This window comes from Bombus flavifrons, chromosome 1, assembly GCF_040668555.2.
Source record: "Bombus flavifrons isolate JBK064 chromosome 1, iyBomFlav1_principal, whole genome shotgun sequence".
Classification (NCBI taxonomy): Eukaryota; Metazoa; Arthropoda; class Insecta; order Hymenoptera; family Apidae; genus Bombus; species Bombus flavifrons.
In genome coordinates this window covers 4,923,531-4,943,630 of record NC_138442.1, presented here as the reverse complement: position 1 = coordinate 4,943,630, position 20,100 = coordinate 4,923,531, and the positions used below count along the sequence as shown (strand labels likewise).

The 20,100-nt window shown below is 28.5% G+C and overlaps 2 protein-coding genes across 4 annotated transcripts in view; one reads left to right on the top strand and one right to left on the bottom strand.

The window, feature by feature from the left end:
• LOC138181635 (ATP-binding cassette sub-family G member 1) overlaps positions 1–16,331 on the bottom strand; it is a 35,600-nt gene extending 19,269 nt beyond the window's left edge. The window contains exons 1-2 of one of the 2 annotated variants that reach the window (XM_069116651.1): positions 16,156–16,331; positions 559–975 (exon numbers count right to left, since the gene is read on the bottom strand). In XM_069116651.1, coding sequence (XP_068972752.1) covers positions 559–778 — 220 coding nt within the window. In that variant the 5' untranslated portion in view covers positions 779–975; positions 16,156–16,331. The remainder of the gene's footprint in view (positions 1–558; positions 976–16,155) is intronic. The other variant, XM_069116660.1, reaches the window with a different exon arrangement.
• A 1,648-nt stretch (positions 16,332–17,979) lies between these two features.
• On the top strand, positions 17,980–20,100 carry LOC138178331 (eukaryotic translation initiation factor 4E type 3). Of its 2 annotated transcripts, XM_069110076.1 has the most exons (6): positions 17,980–18,492; positions 19,067–19,187; positions 19,254–19,361; positions 19,421–19,543; positions 19,631–19,727; positions 19,800–20,100. In XM_069110076.1, exons 1-6 carry the CDS (start codon positions 18,323–18,325, stop codon positions 19,832–19,834), a joined length of 654 nt encoding a protein of 217 aa, XP_068966177.1. In that variant the 5' UTR covers positions 17,980–18,322; the 3' UTR covers positions 19,835–20,100. The 2 variants fall into 2 exon arrangements, with proteins under 2 accessions (XP_068966177.1, XP_068966168.1); XM_069110067.1 differs by having other exon boundaries at positions 19,631–20,100.

The following is a 20,100-nucleotide window of genomic DNA, read 5'->3' as shown; positions in this document are numbered from 1 at the left end:
TTGAGGACGCATTAAATTTTGTATAAATTACATATATCGATAAACATAGAAAAAAATGACATAGACATTTAGAAAATCTTGTAAAATTATAATAATTTTAGTAAGTAATTAATGGCTGCAGTGTACCCATAAAAATGCTTCGGTGTATCCTCAGGAGTACAGATTGAGAACCACTGACCTAATCTATTAAATTGTTTATAATAAAATAGAAAAAATTACGTTAACTCATTGAATCTATCAAATTATCTATTGCAATTAATCTCTTTATCTTATGATTTTTTTTTATTTGACAATAATAATGTTTCGCTTCTCGGAATACATGGCTGTACATAACTTATGCATTAGGTTTCTTATAATAAAACGAAATAAATAGCGTCAAACAACTCCAAAATACTGAATGATCCCTTTATACATACTTTCAAAATCTAATTCATTTTTCTATATATGTATGAATTCACATCAATTTTAAAATGTCCAAAACACGTCTATTCGTATTAGACATTTTATCTAATCTACTAAGTTTTTCACAATAAAATAGAAAAAATAACATGAACTTACTGGGCCTTAACTGTCGAATGGTCCATTCTTTTACTCTATATCGGACGTCATAAAAAGCGAGGTCCACCTCGGGCTTTCTGGGGAAAGAGTATTTATCTTCTACGAAATAACTGTCTTTCGCGGCAACTGTCACTCCGTGTACGTCATCGCGGCTGTTGTGTTCGACCTGACAGCAGCTTAACGACGATCGGGATGGAGAACAGTGGGCAGAAGTGGTCATCGTTCGATAAACTACGTTTGGGGTTTCTTTCCACGAGTGTCGCTGCGTTCGTTCTGACCACAATTCACGTCTGTAATCGCATGTCTAACACAGCACCAATGATTCTGTCCTTCTTCCCTCCCTTTCGATTGGTCGAGTCCCGATGGTTTTGATTTCCAACCGATTACTGTTCGCACATTATTAAGCCACGTGGTCTTCTGCAATAAGGTAAAACATACATAGGTATGATTAATACATTCGCATCATACTTATAATGACATTCTTTTTAATGATAACGTGAACAGATATAGAAAAACCAATCTAAACATGCAAATAAATTTAATAATTCATGATCATTATCTTTTTCTTTGATCACTAGAACTACCGACTTCTAACGGAGTACAATTAAATATACAATGGTTGGAAAAGATATTCATATTCTTATTTTCCAACATTTTTTAAACAATTTATTTTAGCATCAAATTGTTGTAGTTATACGAAAGTACATATTATCAAACGATATGACAATTATAATATACTTGGACCTTATTAATCAGTAAATGATATAGTAAATTCAACAGTGTGCAAATATTTTTTATAGTCACTATATTATACAGACAATAATAATTAGACTACGGATGTTTATCCATCCATGTGATTATCCATTGTAAATTATCCATATTTTTGATAAAGTATAGTATCCGGATTACAAAATTTTTGATACTGAATATGTGCTCTGAGAGATACTTTAGGATGCTACAACCGAAAATGAGGACATTTTTCATGGCAATGAGCAATTTTGAAAATTCGACTTTATAAACATTTGGTTGACCGAGGTCTTAAGTATTAATTATACAAATCTGCATAATATCATGTTCATATCGAGCGGTAAGCGGTAAGCGGTAAGCGGCAAAGTTATGGCACATCCAATGCCATAAAAATTTCAGAAAATAAAGGATAATCCAAATTTAATCCACTACAGAGTATGCTATAAAACAGGTTAAGGATATTAAATTGTAAAAAAAAGAGTCGGTAAAATTCATAAGGACGTCATACATCAACAGATTGAGCAAAATTTTTTGCGTCTTGTTTATTTGAAAAAAGACCCTCATTTTTGGATTCAGCGAACGAAAAAACAACTAAAAAGTATCATTCTAGTCGAATATGTTGCAGTCCTGGTACTATAACAGAGGGTTTATACGGTAAATAGAGTTTTGTGACACTTTCGTTCTTTACATAGTTTACCTAAGTAAACATTTGTTTTGTCTATTAATTAATTTAGGTATTAATTTAGGTTTAATTTAGGTATTTTTCTACGTTATGTGCATTCTGCATATTTTCGTATACTTAGATTTTCCATATATAGGTACATAATAACGTAAACAAACGTAAGAGAACCAGTATGAAAATTTAACCTTTGGGCTATATTAATTTATTATAATAATATAAAAAAGATAATAGTCAAACTGCTTATGTTTATGCACCTTCGTATTTCTATGCATATAATTATTTTTATCATGTCTTTTTAATCTTGATTTACTGTTTACTGGAACTCTTTAGGAGAAGTATATACTAAAGGTCGATAATTTTGATTACTAATATATACGACTATACAAATATTTTAATTTTCTATCCCAACTTAATTTATTTGCATATATTACCTTGAAAATATTATTATACTTTGAGGTTACGTAACGTCACCGATTTAGCTTTAAGGGATTAATATGATTTCATCTGACGTAGTAATGAAAGTATCATAAAACTAATGGTCGCTGGTATTGGTGGCATAATACTTGTATATACGTATGTAAATGTATACTATGTGTATAATAAGCAAACAGACTTGAAATCATAAGAAGGTTGAGAAAATGTTTGTAAGATACACAACGCATCCTTGAAATTGAAATTCTAACCATAAATTTGTAACACGCTTAATGTTGCTAAAACGAACTATACATATCACCCTTTTTTCGTTAAGTAATAAAACAATAGAAATAGTAATAAAAGCTACAATATAAAATATAAAAATAGTAAAGGTAAAATTAATAATAGAAATAATCTTTATAACATTGATTATTAACAATTCCAATGTTAACATGTAATAAGTTTTTTAGCAAATTGCAATAAAATGCTTGTCAATACTAGTTAAGGTAATAAATATTTATCTTTGCGTGGTTTCCCCACGATTAGCAAGCTGAACATTAAGAAAAGTAAAAAAAGACATTAGAAGAAAATATAGAACCAGCGTAAATAAATCAAATGCATATGCAAATCGCTTGAGATATCTTCAACGAATACGTTGGTACTTAAGATTACGTTGAAACTTAGACACAATACAACGGAAAATCCAACTACAGTACCATAAAAATGTTCTTGATTATTCGCTCAACGAACATTTTATTTTTAGTAATGAATATTTTAACTTCGTTTTATAGGAAATTGAAAACTTAAAAAATGTATAGAATGTACATAATGTGCAACAATATATATAGAACACCTGAAATATAGTACTTGGTGTGATATTTACAGTATGAAAAAAATCTCCATTAAAATACCATTTGTTTAATTTTATTCTTTAATTTATGAAGATATGAAATTGTGTTCTTCTGTAAAAGATAAAAATAACTTATGCTTTAGCCATATGCTTTTCATATAAAATATGTAAAGTATAATACTCGCTAAGAATAAAATAATCTGATCCAAAATTCTATTTTATTAATTTTATTTATAAAAACATGAAGTTACAGAAATAGTCTAGTCATGAACATAAAACTTTTTCATGAGATTCATGAGAATCGAGACACGTCATTATCGGTTTCATCTTCCATACACGCTCCAGCCTACACACAAAAGAAGTGTTTATGGAGGGAGCGAGCAGCTGAAATGAGTGCGGATACTCGGTCGTTAAAAGAAACCATCGAAGACAACATACTTAATACAAATCTACAATTTAAGTTTATTTGTAGATTTACCTATAAATAAGTATAACAATGTAATTATATATATATATATATTTTGTACCATCCGTTCGTCTTGTATTTTTAATTTTCCGGATAATTTTTATAGACATAACGTAATTTATTGTCACAGGGTTAATGAAATCTTAACAATTACTACACAAAGATATATATTATATACATATTATTATTATTGTTAAAGATATATATTATATATATCTTTGTGTAGTAATTGTATTATAATTTTTATTATAATATATTTATTATAATATTATAATATATATTATATATATATTAAAATATATGTTTATTATAATACAAATCAAGGCTGAAAAGCGGGATTTAATAAGTGAATTAATTGCAATTTTTTCAGATTATAAATTCAAGAAGATAGAGAGAAAATGGGAGAAACTGATTACGATGATTTATTACTTGTAGTTGCTGATAAATGTTTCGAATAAAATACGTATATTGATTGCCCAGTAACGAGAAGAATAAATGACAAACGTCGCTGATTATACGTTCAAGGTTTGTTGTATTGTAATTATTGAAAAGCTGATACTTTCATCCTTTTTCCTTCTTTCTTTCTTTCTTTCGTTTTTAACGATTTGTATTATACATCAGTGTTAAGTCAAGTATCAGTTCTTGTCCCAATTTCCAATTTTATATAAACAATACAAAGCTTATAATAAATTTTTGGAAATTTAGTAAACAATAAGTAATTTCACGTTTATAGTAATCTCCTCTTTCGAATTTTTTATAAAATATAAAAATAAAACAATGTTGGAGAAGTAACACCAATAGCATCAGAATTCATGAATTATTTCTACATAACTTCCGCTAATGTTGTCTTGACAATAAACGAATTGACGTTGTAGTGACGCAGCGAAATGTTACTTTTATTCAGCAAACTGAACCTCATCAACTATCCATAGTTACGAAAAGAAATTCCAAAAATTTACTAAACATGTTTTTTTCGTTTCGTATTTACTATTTCTTCTTTCATCTAGATTTAGTAATTTTATGAAGTTTGAAGAAATTGCAATATTTTATATTATTATGATAAATTACTTTTTCTCAAATTGTAAAACTTCTTTTCTTGCATACATTTTACAGCTTACTTTATCATTGGTTTAATAATAATTTTAATATATTTACATATATAATAAGTTTGTTTAATAATGTTGCATTTATGCAATTTTTACACATTATTTCATTATTTTATCTTTAACAGATTAACATGGATGCTTTAACATTTTGCCTTTTCGATTTCTTTGTGAACGAACCATTTCTTATTGTGAGTAACCAAAAAACAACGAAGACTGAAAGATAATTCTGAGCGAAGAAGTCATGAAACACAAAACGCGAAAAGCGTGCGATAAGAAACTTAAAAATTCACAGATAGCAAAAGTTACCACGTCTCGGATATCCTACACTACTCTCAGTTTGTTTAACTGAACACGTATTTTAAGCGATGAATATTATCACTGGCATTGAGGAAAATATATAAATTGCAATATTCGAAAATTATTGAAAAATTATTGTAGAAATTATTTATTTTAAAATTAAGAAATTGTAACTTCAAATAATCTACTATAAAGTGTTAATGACCAAATCATTTAACATTATATAACCTAGCAACAAAAGAGAGTTAAAAGAATAAGTTATATTAAATGATCATATGATTAATATAAAAACCAATAAACTTTTAGTTCTGCGTTGTGTATAAAATTATATAAATAAAAAAATATATATATCTTATTATATAATATAAGTTTAATTTATTGAAATTGATTATATACAGTATATATACACACACACATACACACACACACTGTAGTGGTACCTACAATTTTTTGCAAATATCTCGAAAACTAAACGAAACCGACAATTACACGTATAGAAAAAAATTGTTCAAACCTTGATTTCTATAACATATTAGAAAATTATTGAAATCGAGGTGAACGGAACGATTCTACAAATTCATTAAAATATTAATAGACTGCAGAATTTGACGCAAATTGTACTTATTTTTTATGTTACATATGTCTTGCATATTTTATATATAAATGGATATGTTACATATCTTTATATGATTTGTATTCTGTTGTTCAGCAACGTATGATTCATAAATTATGATTCATAAATTATGATTCATGATATTTTTATATAATAATTGCCGTACAATCAGTTTATATCAAATATAACCATCCAGAACAATTTGAATTCATAATATGTGTCATAAGAAATGTACACAACAACAAAAATTAAATAAAAATGAATTTTATAACGATTTTCACGTGATGAACAATTCTGGTACATACATCTACAGGTGGAGCAAAAAAGATATCAGAGTATTAAAAACATTGTAAGAGAATGAACAAAGGAAATGAATAATAAATAAGTAACAAATTAACGAATAGTATTGAAGATATTGCTAAAGAGATTTGTCAAGGATGTATCAATTATTGATAACCCTGTAATTGATAGAAGACTTCACGGTTACGTATCCTAGGGAAAACAGATTAATCACAGAAGCATAATGATCTTGAACTACAAGTTCTCTGATTCATATGTACATATAAAAGCACCCGGAGCCGAGGTCATTTATCTATAACTTCGTATCACGCTTATCTTGCTCGTATCGTATCCTGAATGAATACAGCCGAAACAAATTACTTTTCCATCTTTCAATGCATCCTCCTTTACGATCACAATCCTCTCCTAACAAAGATCGTATACTATCATTCGAAATAATAAAAAATTATTTGTTTTATTAAACAATTATTTGAAAGGAAATGGATTCAAATATTTTCATTGTTCTGTCTATAAAAGGCCAAGGATGGACATTCACTGCATACTCTGCATGACCATAACTACTCAGTGTTGAATATTTATTGTATACTATATGTGACTATAATTATCCAATGGTGAATGTTCAAGGAATCCTATCGTGACTATTCAATGCTGAGCATTTAACGAATATTATACGTGACAATAATCTCTCAGTGTTGAGCGTTATGAGCATACTATGCATAGCTATAAATATCTAACATAGAATATTGTCTGTGCCTGACAATGTATAAACATCTCGCGTTAAGCGTTTAACGAATACTATGCTTGGTTATAGTCACTGAACGACAACTGTGCTCTCAAACACTTCATCGCTAAATGTCCATTGTTCTCTATGGATGACTATAGCTACTTCAGTTTTTCAATATTGAGCGTTCGCTATAAATTACGCGTGACAACAACTATAGTTGTTCAACACTTGACGATGAGAGTTGACTATACCAACTATAATTACCTATAGCTAACTATACGTGACTATAACTATGTACTGATATTGAACTTGAATACCGTTGAATGTATAATATTCACTGTATGCTGTACCTGACTATAAACGTCCAAGAGTAAACGTCCACTATATATGTTACTATGTGTGACTATAATCATTAAATTGTGCTGACTACGAATTATTTAATCACCGAGCGTTCGCTATACTTTATACCTCTGTTGAAACATTTGTAATTCTGAAAAGTTAACTGAAAAGTTAAAGTCCAACATTTTTTAATGATCTGTTTATACAAAAATCTTTTCTTTATATATGAATAAAATTAACAAACATTTAACCCAGGTCTATATGTTATAATACTTTAATGCTGTGCGATAGTAAAGATTAAGCATAATAGGAACTTCGAAATCGCTACATCACTGAGCTATACGTAGAATCAGCATTGAAGCTTAAATCGAGGTCATTCCGGTGAACGGCCGCTTTAATGCGCACATTCGATTGATGCAATTGTTTTAAGAAGTAGAGACGATTGAAAATTACAAGGATTTCGATATTCCGTGAAAAGGATGGAAAGTATCTATCTCATCCGTGAAGAGATACTTGCGCAAAATAACATTCTGGTCGAGGTTTTGCAATCAACTTAGTAACTCCCCTTCAAAAATTACGAAAACTTATCTGGTAAATATACTCGTTGTGATAATGATCCTAACGTCATTCTATTGCACGTACTATCGTAATAAACATAAATTTCTTATATAGTTTCTGATGTTACACTATTGAATTTCTCTCATCAAACTATTAGACATTGATTGGACAAGTTGAGGAACTTTCTAAAAAAAGGGGATTTATAAATCAATAATAAATGTACTTACATACATACACAGTACTATACATAAATTTAAGATGGATTTTTCTCTTTATATTCTAAAAAATGATATTCAAAAGAATTTTAACTAATATCAAATAGAAAAAGACAGCACGACAAATAAACAGTGTTCTAAATTTATATAATGTTAGTTAAAATTCTTTACAATATAGCTTTTCAGATGTAAGGTGAAAAATATATCTAACCTGAAACTTTTAAATACCATTATAGGTGCCAAGTTTATTTTTTAATCAAATAGTAAAATTATTGTGGAATTTTCATTTAGTTTTCAAATATAAAAATAACAAAGTTCTTTAAAAGCTATGATTGTCCATTCCAGCATGTAAATAATAAAAATCTAGAGCTAAAATTACAATCTTTACTATAAAAACAATACAACTTACAATGCACTTACATTTTGTTTCATGAACTTTTTTCATAGAAAGCTTGTCATTTTCCATTTGTTTGAACTTTGACTAGAAATAAATAGAGTTAAAAAGAAGAATCGCTTTCACTCTGTTTCCGGAGAAGAAAGCAAATCCTATTTCACATCATATTTTTAGAAAGTTTTACAACGGTGCACGGTTGTTCTCGGTAAAATGTTTGAGACGTCGACGACGTTCTTCGTTGTCCCTTGAATGCCGCGTGTTTTCACTTTAAAGAGTGCAATTAATATCATGGTTGTATTCGACGTATGGTAAATTGGTAATGACAAATAGAATGATACGTCGCGTACCACGGTAACGAGTAATGTCATATCAATTAATTGATAGGGAAAATATTATATTATGTAAGTACTAGAATTTAACAGGATTCTTCTTTTTATTAATATTTATTATTTTTTTTCTTGGTATACAAATTAGTGTCTATGAGCTGGTTACAAGAACATTAAGAATGCAATTATAAAGGAGAAAGATATCAACCTATTAGTATTCAATGTTTCTTAATATATGTAGATAAAAGAGATATCTGTATATACGCTAGTAAATTAGAGAAAACATTATTCTCTAGGACTTTTTAATATTTACGCAATATTTTTCTTTTTCTAATGTGGTTTAATTTTTATATTCTTGTGAAATTTTTAAGATATTCGAATGTAATTACAATTTCTTTCCATTTGAAGTGGATTATAATCGTATCTATATGAAAATAATTGAACATACCATAATGAATGTTAGTTATCAGTTCTTAATCTTAAAGTTAAGAAGTTGCTTATCAAGAATACGATTTAGATTAAGGTCGCTGTATGTCAAAAAGAAGATGAATGATGCCTTATGATCGACGAACTTACTTCTAGTAAAATTTACTGACAAGTTTCTTACATTCTAACCGAATAGCATTACAGTGAAATCATACAGCTATAAAAGATATTGATATTCCGTATCTTCTATAACATTCTATTTTTTCTCCTGGAAATGAGTCAAACATCATAAAACCGCCAGTCGAAAGCGCACTTTGAACAAATAGAATTTTTGACTTTTGTTTATTTACCAGTTATAGTCACAAGTAATAATTCTTGCAGAGTCACTATAGTTTCAAGCCATATATCACTCATGCGTTTCTTCATTGAATTGGAAATCGTGAAAGCAACAGGCCATGTGAAATATTTACTTCAGACGTTATCGATCCTGCAATAGATAGTCCATGTTCAATTATTCTAATGTAATTCAGTGGCAATAAGCTATTTTAATTCGCCTACTATATGCGATTTCGTCAACATCGAATAATCGAGCGCGATTTCGTTAATATTCCCTAGTCTGCGCAATGTTATGTGACATGCGCTATTACGCTTTTCTTCTCCCGTCCTCCTTTGCGTACAGAAGCGAGACCAATACGAAGTTACGCAAACATTTCTAAACATTGTGCGATGGCAATATTTTTGTTAATTCACAGGAAAGTTCATGGAATCTTTTTATCGAATGCGAGTAATATAATATAATCTTGCAAAATTTTCAGATCATATTACATATTGAACATACTTTATATGAGATTATAGACTCGTATCTAGAAAATTATTTTGATTTCTAATCTACAACAGTAGCGAATCAACAGTTTCTAATGCCACGTATTCTATATAAATCCACTCAATATACATGTTAACGTAAAAATATTCACAAAAATATTCGTATACCTAAAAAGACACTTTTTATTGAAATAAAATCCTGCAAAATTTCACTGTAAAATTAACTCAAATTATGTTAAGATGCCTGAGAGCTTTTGGTTATTACTTTATATATTAGAAAATAAATATACGTGTTATAGTTTTACATTGGAACTTAAATTACAATTCCAATAATATCTTTTTCACAAAAGAAACCTTGAGTCATTTACCTATTATTATATTCTACGAATCTCACAGTGCAAAGTAATAATCTCGAATTGATAGTGTTTTTATGTTATAATTATCAAACCGGTTCCCCTATTATGATAGTCTGTATCACGTGGGAGTATAGTTGTCACGTTGACAACTATGTCAGCGTAAAAAAACACATGTGCTACAATTATAGACAGCCGTGCTTCTATGTCGATTTAACAAACAAAAGTATGTATTGTACTCGTATTTGTTTTTTCTTATTTTATCCTATGAATTTTTATTATTTTAATATTATTCGTCTCCTTTATTGTTCACGTTTCAAACATTCAGTTTAATTTAATCTTCGTTTCATTTTAGTGTCATATTGTTAATGCCATATGATTGTTCAAAATAATTGAAAATAAGCATCACTTGTTGCAAACCAAGTTTTATTTACATGCTTGCTAATTTTAGGAACGAAATATTCACGTTCTTTAGATTCCAGAAATAAAAGAATAGGAAAATCGAAAAAGGATTAAGAAAACATACATATAAGCCTCACAGAAGGTACTTGATTAACTCTATAAATTGAAAAGTAGAAAAAAGTGATGATGTTGCACACGCTATTTGTTAAATTTACCCTGGAATTTGCTATTAATATTTTTTTATTTGGTAATAAATGAACTTGCGGAAATAATTTATTTTTAAAAAATTAAACATTAATCTTGTACTTAATTATAAAATCAAACTAAGAGATTAATAACAAAGAAAGGGGCTCATATAACAATCCCCTAGCTTTATTTTTTTTCAAAAATAGCATAACATTATTTTAACTTGTCGTAACGCATTGCATCAACTTTCACGTGAATTTTTATTTCGTTCGCGACTGGTATTTTTCGTGCGTTATACGTTGTTCGGAAATTGTCAGAAGCATATTTAAAATCCATGTACATATAACCGTATACATCGATCTCAAACAGCCCAGCCTTCAGATATAAGTTCGTCTACGTTTTCCTATCCTTCCAATGTTGTCACACATTGGATCACGGCCTCCTGTTACAACCCCAACCTCATCATAGTCTACTACAAATACATACGGTACGCGCCATAATAAGAGTAGATATGGCAACAGTGCCAGGTCTGTTACCACCATGTAAACATAACCTAGGTAGTATGATAGCTTCACAAGTATTTTACGATTTTATGAAATGTTTGTGGTAATATATGTTGTCAAGATAACTAATATTAAATAGTGAAATAGGATACAGCAAAACTATTACTATATGCTATTAACTATTGCTATAAGATAAATAATATTAAATAGTGAAACAGGATGCAGTAAAACTATTACTATATGCAATCTAATAGAATACAAATCCCTAACCTATGAGAATTCCAGATCAGGTGAATATTATAGGAGTCCTGATTCAAAAAAGGTTAGAAAACGCTATACTAGAATGTGCTACAAAAGCTGCCAGACACCCACTTTAAGTTAATATTTCAATAACAAAACATATTTTCCTGTTATCGTTAAATATTACGTTATACGTATGAGCGATAAAAAAACAGTTATGTTGGTAAACAACAAAGATAATCTGGGTACATATTTTTTAGTCACATTTTTTCGTTCATTCGAACATTGCGAATTACATCACAACAATTGTTTTATGCATTAAAATGGTTATTGAGCGATTTTTAAAGCAATTTTATTAATTAGTATAATTACATACACATTATCAGTGCATTATAAATGGTGTCCTTAAATGAATGGTATATTTGAGGAGGAAGTTACTCACGTTTAAATAGTAACTTTTAGAAGTGTAATTAGAATTCATATAGACACATAAATCTCTAAATTTACAAGATTAAAAGATATTAAATAAAATACCTATAGTTTTCAACAGCTAGTTTTATAGTTTTATAAAATAGTTTTCAAAATTATTTAAAACGATATTAAGCGAAAATCAAATCGGCTACTAACTTCAATGTTTCGTATAATTCTGCATCTTTTTTAATTGACTAATAAACCAGTACGCAATCGAGTTTCTTCTAAATTCGACCTTCTAAGACTCCGATCTCATTAACACGTTGCTTGCCAGATCGATCTTTGGTTATTTTCCGTTCAGACGTGAGGCATATATACTACACGTTATTACGAATAATAGTTTTGCTTATGCCACACAATTTTTTTAATAGTGCAAACAACATAATTATCAAGAAAAAAGTGTATTGTCTAAAATGTATTAGACATCAAAGCAATAAATTTAATTATAAGGAATTGTTTTAACAAACACATGGTTGAACATTTGCTCTATCAAAATTCCAAATGGCTTAAATGGAAAGTTCAGCGTGGGGAGGATACGCTCCATGCGGCACGGAACGTGTTAAATGTTATCCTTTCATTCCTAATCAACTATCAATAATACGACACCGGAAGGGCAATGAATCATTTTTCATAGGAGTTATGAGATTCAGTAGGTAACTTAAAATTAACAAGCAGAAAGATTATAATAAACAACTGACCACTATATAGTTTAAAATATAATTTCGGAATAAAGATGTTTGAAAGCTAAAAATTTGAAAAATTTATATCTGAAATTGCAAAATATTTTATCTCAATATGAATCTATTTATAATTTACATTGTATTTTATTATTACTGGAAAGATGATTAAGATACCTTAGATTCGTAGAATTTGCAGGACTTCATTTCGACTAACTTATGAAATAGTAATGAGCTCTCTTTATAAAGATTTATGTTTTCATGCATATAATTCGCGATGGACACACGTTTGACCGTTTGACATAAAATTTCATAAATGGCGAAAAATTTAATTTTTATGAAGATCCGACATATATATGATATGCGCATGCGCGTCTCATGCACCGTGGCGCAAGAAAATTTTCACGATTTTTCTGATTCTTTATTTCAATCGCACAAAAATAATATGGTCATGGTTTCAATAATAAAAATTAAAATTGCATGAGACAAATATGAAACGTTTCGAATTTCACATTTGGGGAAAAGAAAAATTGTATTAACCAATCTTAAAAATTTATATATTAGGTAACTTAAATTTCGTAAGAATAGTTTCACGGCATTTTGTAACGTCATTTTCACACTGTACACTATTATAGTATATAAAGTAGCTACAAAAAGTATTTCTGCACCACTGCATTTATTATATTTATGTACTATCTAATTAGATCCAACTATAATAAATCTTTGTATCATTTAGTAATACTTGCAAAAATTTGATATTTTGGGAATTAAATGTAGAACAAAATAGAAAAACGCTTCTTTGGAAAATAAGAATATGTACACTTTATAGCCACTGTATACATATGTGCGTTTTTCGTATTACTTTCTTTAAAATTATTTCATGTCCGTTTCAGAGGAAACTATAGTGATATTTCAAATCTATTTCTATTTCTGGAAGCTCAGCTTGATTATTCTAAGTTAATTGTTTCCATCATTTTTCGTTAATTATAAATAGTATCAGATGGTTATATTGTAATTGTATCAGACGATGATACATAATATGTGTATATATACACACTGTCATTGTTCATAAAACCAGCAATAATCATGGTAACAAAGAACAAGACAAGACAAGAGAAATACCTATGTCAAATGCAAAGAAGGCTTTAAGTATACAGTACATAATGTATACTCTATGTATACTACTATACCTTATACTATACTATACTATACCTTATAATATACTCTATGTATACTACTATATAATGTATACTACACGTATACTACTGCATGTATACTATATATAATGTAAATATATATTCCATACATGATTATTACGATGATTAACTCAGGTCACGTCCAAGATCAATATTGAATTTAATAAGAGTTGAACTCGGATAAAGATTTTTATTGCATTAGTAGGAAAAATAAATAAAGATATCTTATGACGAAAAATATCGATTATCAAAAATTTCATATGTTGGTATATGTTGGTACAACTAATAGTGCCAACAATACAAGCTAAATACAAAAATCATAATTCAAATCGAGTAAGATATATTTGTCACAAAATTTCAATTTAAAATTGTATTTCATAATTTAATTCTCTTGATCCTAATTTATAATTATTTTATGAAAAAATATTTTGTCATTAATAATATTTTTAATGTCGTTAGAATAATATTGTTGTTAAATGCAATCATATAATGTACAAAGAAGAGTTCATTAGTATGGTTTTTGAATAGTTCAGTTTTGTCTCAACGATTCAATAAAATCGATACTAACAGGTCTAGACCTGAAAACCGTGACTTTGCCACTGTTAATCACGTAATTGGTGAAACGCGGTCGTAGAAACTGCCAAGGTGCACTCGTAACTGTTTTTTTATATATATACTTTACCTATCAGTGTTTACACATACAAATAAGAGCCTCTGTAGTACGTTTCTACAAGAATATACTTACAATATATATACTGTCGGAAACAAAAATAACTAAACAAGTAATGGAAGTAAGTATATACGTGTATATTTAGATATCAATGAAGTTTAATCTAACCAATACTAGCATTACATCTTTAAGTTTTATGTATACCGTTATATTACATAGATTATTTAGTAAATAATTGTAATTAACCTTTACATTTTGTATAAATAAGCGGTATTTAACAGAACTTTATCGATTCCTATTTCCTACGTCCACTTATTTTTGCATCCTACTGTATGTCAATCACTATTCAAAATTTTCAATTGCGTAGATTAATGAAATATATATATATGTATATATACTCGACACCATGCATGTATATTCTATTCACATTTTATTGAATATCGTCTCATAAACACGCTTCTAGACAATAACCGCTATAAGTGCGAGCTCATTTACTTCAAAAATTACCAACGTTGCATTGATCGATCAAGCCTATAAATAAAACCACCTACTTGTATGAATATACAACTCGAAGTATGAGTGTACATATACTACACAATCTAACCTGATTTCGATTACTAATGAATTTTTACAGAAATGTTTCAAGCTATATGTATATCAAGAATTTTAGATCTATCAACTATATTATATACTTAGGAATGTAGGAAATATAGAGATGTAACATAACGTTAGGGGAAGCCATGTTAGACGCCCATTTCGATTAATTGAAGTAAATTGTTTTTAATTTTTATTCGGGATTATTTAGAATTTACAATAATACATACATAATTGTATATATTACTTGTTACAGTATGTATATATGTGTATACTTGTCACAAGACAGTGACAGTCAATATTAATTATAAGCTTTATTCAAATTCATTGCTTTGTCAAGCATTTGATTAACTATCGCCTCAACAGCAATTGCAAAGTGTATGCGTTACATACTGTTTATTATATAAATTATTTCTTATCAAATTATCGTTTTCCTAGTTACCACAAATAATCATTTTCTCAATATGAAGTTAGATATTTACGTCTTCAAATCTGTCACACTCTTTAGTCACACTCTTTATAATAAAATATTTCGTATAGATTCGTATAAATCCTTTTCCTAATTTCTAATAGAAATTCTACTAATTGATAAAATTCATAAATAATTATATTTTTCTAAGATAAAGAATATTAGACATCTATATTAATTTGTGATAAAACAATTTCATAATAGATAATAAACGCATGCGTGAAAACGCGACCAATCAAATTTGGGTATAATTACACTACATCTCTATATTCCTAGATAAGCAACATGATATATACATACATAAAGTAAAACTGAAAGAAAAGATATTAAGGAGGAAGAGAAAACGTTATTGTAAAAGCTAAGAGAAAACAGATCCCTAACACTTCGATCCGCTTTTAAAACAAATGACAGATTCACATGCGCACATCAGTCTATTTTCACAGCTTAGATTTTATTAAAGAAATAATGTTAAGTCACAATTTCGTCACAAGCAACGACAACCAAAAATGAATGTTGACACATTTATATTGTTAAAATTGATTATTAATTAATCTTACCGTATTGTTATAGGAATCGTCGAGGCGTAGGATTGAAATATAAAATTGATTTTGGGATGAACTATGTGTGATGTATGTTGAGAACGAATAACATGCAATTTGGCTGACAATGAACAAACAAAACAACCAAAACACCCGAACGTTCGCAGAAGACTGACTATGTCGTTGCCGTTATGTTACGACGTGCTCTCTCAATTTATTTCTTTCTCTGTCCCTTCTGCACGCAAGCGTACAGCACCGCACGACTTACGAATCGTCGATTGGCGCATGTTATTTGAATGTCTTATAATTAGACCACAACTTTTATGTATTTTTATATTTTTATGAACATAATTAAAGAAATGGAATTTAAATAAAAATTTGTTTAATCTACCAAATATTGTAGTAAATACTTTATTTTGGATATTTTACATATTTTTGTATATTATATGCATTTATATTTATGTCCTATCAAATTTCCTATAAATGCATAAAAATCCGCAATGTACCCATAATTCTATTGCGAGCCGCAGTCTTATAACTTTTCTATGAAAAAAAAAATATATATATATATATGTTAATTTTATTTATAACCTTTTTATATTGTATACTATAAAATTGTACATGTTAAATATTAACACTAGAAAGACCATTCAAACCATTCTGACAAATGAATAAATTGGCAAAAATTTGTAATTCTTGCTAATAAATATAATTACTCGTAAAATTGTATTTTTAACAGTAAAGCAATATACATTAATTAGACTAACGTATATAAACAAAAGAAAAAATTCGTAATTATCCATTATTATATATTGTAAATAAATATTTACAATTCTGAAAAAATTAACTAAATTGTATAGGTATGTACATAAATTAAAATTAAAAAGAACAATTGAATACTTATAAAAGGTGGGAAACTAATATTGGATATATGATAATAATGATAAGTGATGGTTTTTGATGTGAAAGATTATGAATTATTTAAATTCGGTATTAAAGAAAAGTTTAAATTTATTTCCTAATATATCCGTCTACAGCAGCACTATATAATTCAGTAACATAATTTCTCTACCTCTAAGATTGCAGGCAAGACATAGCAGAAATCTGATATACCATGGTATGTTATACTCTAGTAAGTAGATATACTATAGTTAAGTCATTAATTAGATGACTCACTGTAAGATAGATCTCACCACGATTGTGAATTTCACATTATATCTGCGATTTGCTATGGCAAATATATGTAAAAATTATATTTAACTTGAGTGATTCGATTCTTGAAATCGATAAAAATGGATTTGGCATTTTACAGAATATCCTACATGCTCTGTAATATCGATTAATCAGGATTTTTATTACGCCCCCTACAATTTATAACATGGCGCGAGTGTAATTAGTCCTTTTGAATGCACTCTGTTTATTTAAACAAAATTTTAATTAGTGCTCGATTAAATAAACTTCTGGCCATTGAATTGATTTATCTGAGCATGAAATACTATTATGTGGACGAGAAATCGTAAGTAGTAAGAACATAAGTATTTGTCCCACGGCAGATTCAAATTAGTGGAATTCTACCGCTATAAGTTAAAATCTAATACCACAGAAATGTAAATTTTGTTTTAGCTTATAAAAAATAGAAAATTATAACAACAATGATTATAATCAATTGTTGCAGGCATAAATTTACAATGAAAATTGGAAAATTATTAAATTTGATTGCGTTATAATGGAAAAATCATTTTTTATAACATCGGCAAAGACCGTTGATTATCGGATAACCTTGTCAAGGATATGTCACCTTGTATATAAGGAGCATTAAACTTGGGAGCGAACTGAAATAAAATTGAACCTTTGTACAGTGCGGATCGAAAAAAATATATACCGTTAATATAAAACATATAAACCACTAATTGAAAACAATTCTACTGTTAACTCATAATAATATGTCATTAATATCTGTCTGTATCCATATCTGTACTATTGCTAATTTTCGAAACTGTCGATAAATTCGCAAAGCTACTTGATAAGTTCCCTAAACTATACAATTCGCGTTACATACATTTTCTCTTAAAGATGGATTATCTACATCGCTGAACATTTTTCAAACAACAAAATCGTTTGTTTTTGTTATCATTTTCGTGTGGTCACATGATTTTTGACGTTACAACGCAACCTATACTTATGTATGCGCATCATTATTTCGAACATGGCCGCGGTAGAGTACGAAACGAAAGACAATACTTCGACCGACTTGTCGGAAACATCGGTATTGTCGGATGAAACGGTGAAAACGATCGAGAAACATAAAACGTCGGGAATACCTTTGCAATCGTCTTGGACATTTTGGTTGGACAAGTAAGAAGACTAAATTACTTACAATTTTATAAATTTACTGATCCAATGTAGAGTATATTATTGCAGTGCGTATATAATTTCTTTTCGGTTTCATTTTTATGAGACAACAAGAAAATATATCGGAGTAATGTTTACTTTTTTTAATATCGTAAAATTATTATAGATGATGGAAAAACTAGTTAGACGTACAAGAAAACAATGTAACGATGTGAAACAGTATTAGGTAGTATTAGTATCGTTTCATCTTTATTTATAACCTATATCACTATACGTCAATCTATATAGGATTTTTATGATAAAACTGCAGACTAATATGATTTAATATATATTCAACAATAATTGTATCTCATGTTAGTGTTTTATTATATTAATTCAGGAAACAGCTTTTGTTGTTTTGTAGATATTTGGTTAGGAAGATGGAATTGTTTGTATCGTATAAAGTGTAAATAATATTTTCTTTGGCCTTTTGTTATATTACAAAAGGAAATGTAATAAAACATAATCCTGAAAAAATTGAATCATTGTTTGCTCATAGTGTATATAGAAAGTTCTAAAGAGTTGGTAAAATTGACAGAGCTATTTCTGGCACAACTGTCGAAGAATATAAAGAAAATTTAACGAAGATTTATACTGTGAACACTGTGCAAAGTTTTTGGGCTGTTTTCAACAATATACCAAATGCTAGTGCTGTACAAGTAAGTATATTTTATAATATGTTGGTTAATATTGATATAAACATGATTAAATTGTTTTTACAATAGGTCAGATATAGTTATCATTTAATGAGAGATGAAAGATATCCATTATGGGAGGAACCAGTCAATCAAAATGGTGGAACATGGAGATTAAAGTGCCATAAATCTGATACTGTAGGTATTCGAATTGTCATTGTTATTTAATACATGTATATTAATAATAATAATTTCAGGAAAAAATATGGAAAGAAATAGTGCTTGCAGCTATTGGAGAACAATTTATTGATTGCGTTGCAGAAGGTGATGAAGTTTGTGGAGTAACTGTATCTATTAGGGAGAGAGAAGATCTTGTCCAAGTAATGACTTAGACAAAGTAAAAACTAGTTGAACTAAAGTCATATGCTACAACACTATGCTACAAAATTTTCCTCCCTTCTTTCCAGATATGGAATGCAAATGCTAGATTAGCATCAAAAGCTACAGTTTTAAACAAAGTTCATTCTCTCTTACCTAATGTAAACTTCTCTGAATTTTATAAACGTAAGCTTGCTAGGATTATATTTTTATATGTCTTTGTTTTTTATTCTGTTCTGTGATATTTGTATTTTATAGCACATCAATCACATCATGCCTATGGCCGTCGTTGAAGAAGTGTTAGTGTTATTAAAATGTTAATATGTAATAATAAATGTTAATATAGGAATGCAGATGCAGATTCTAATTATATAAGAAAATTTCTATACATTTACTTTACTATAAAAGTTATACAGATTTTTAATTTGTTGATATTGAATTGTTTATTAACGTTAGTTAAGTATGTAAATCATTTATAAGCGTACAAATATCGCTGAAATTGTAACATTAAATTGTCAAATATATTTTTATATTTAGAAATATATTTCCGACTGTTTTA

Excerpts from the sequence above, each read along its gene's own strand:
- LOC138178331 (XM_069110067.1), top strand. The coding sequence starts at position 18,323 with ATGCGCATCATTATTTCGAACATGGCCGCGGTAGAGTACGAAACGAAA. Across the intron at positions 18,493-19,066 it reads TGGACATTTTGGTTGGACAA|AGCTATTTCTGGCACAACTG; the intron begins GTAAGAAGACTA and ends TAAAATTGACAG. Across the intron at positions 19,188-19,253 it reads CAAATGCTAGTGCTGTACAA|GTCAGATATAGTTATCATTT; the intron begins GTAAGTATATTT and ends TTTTTACAATAG.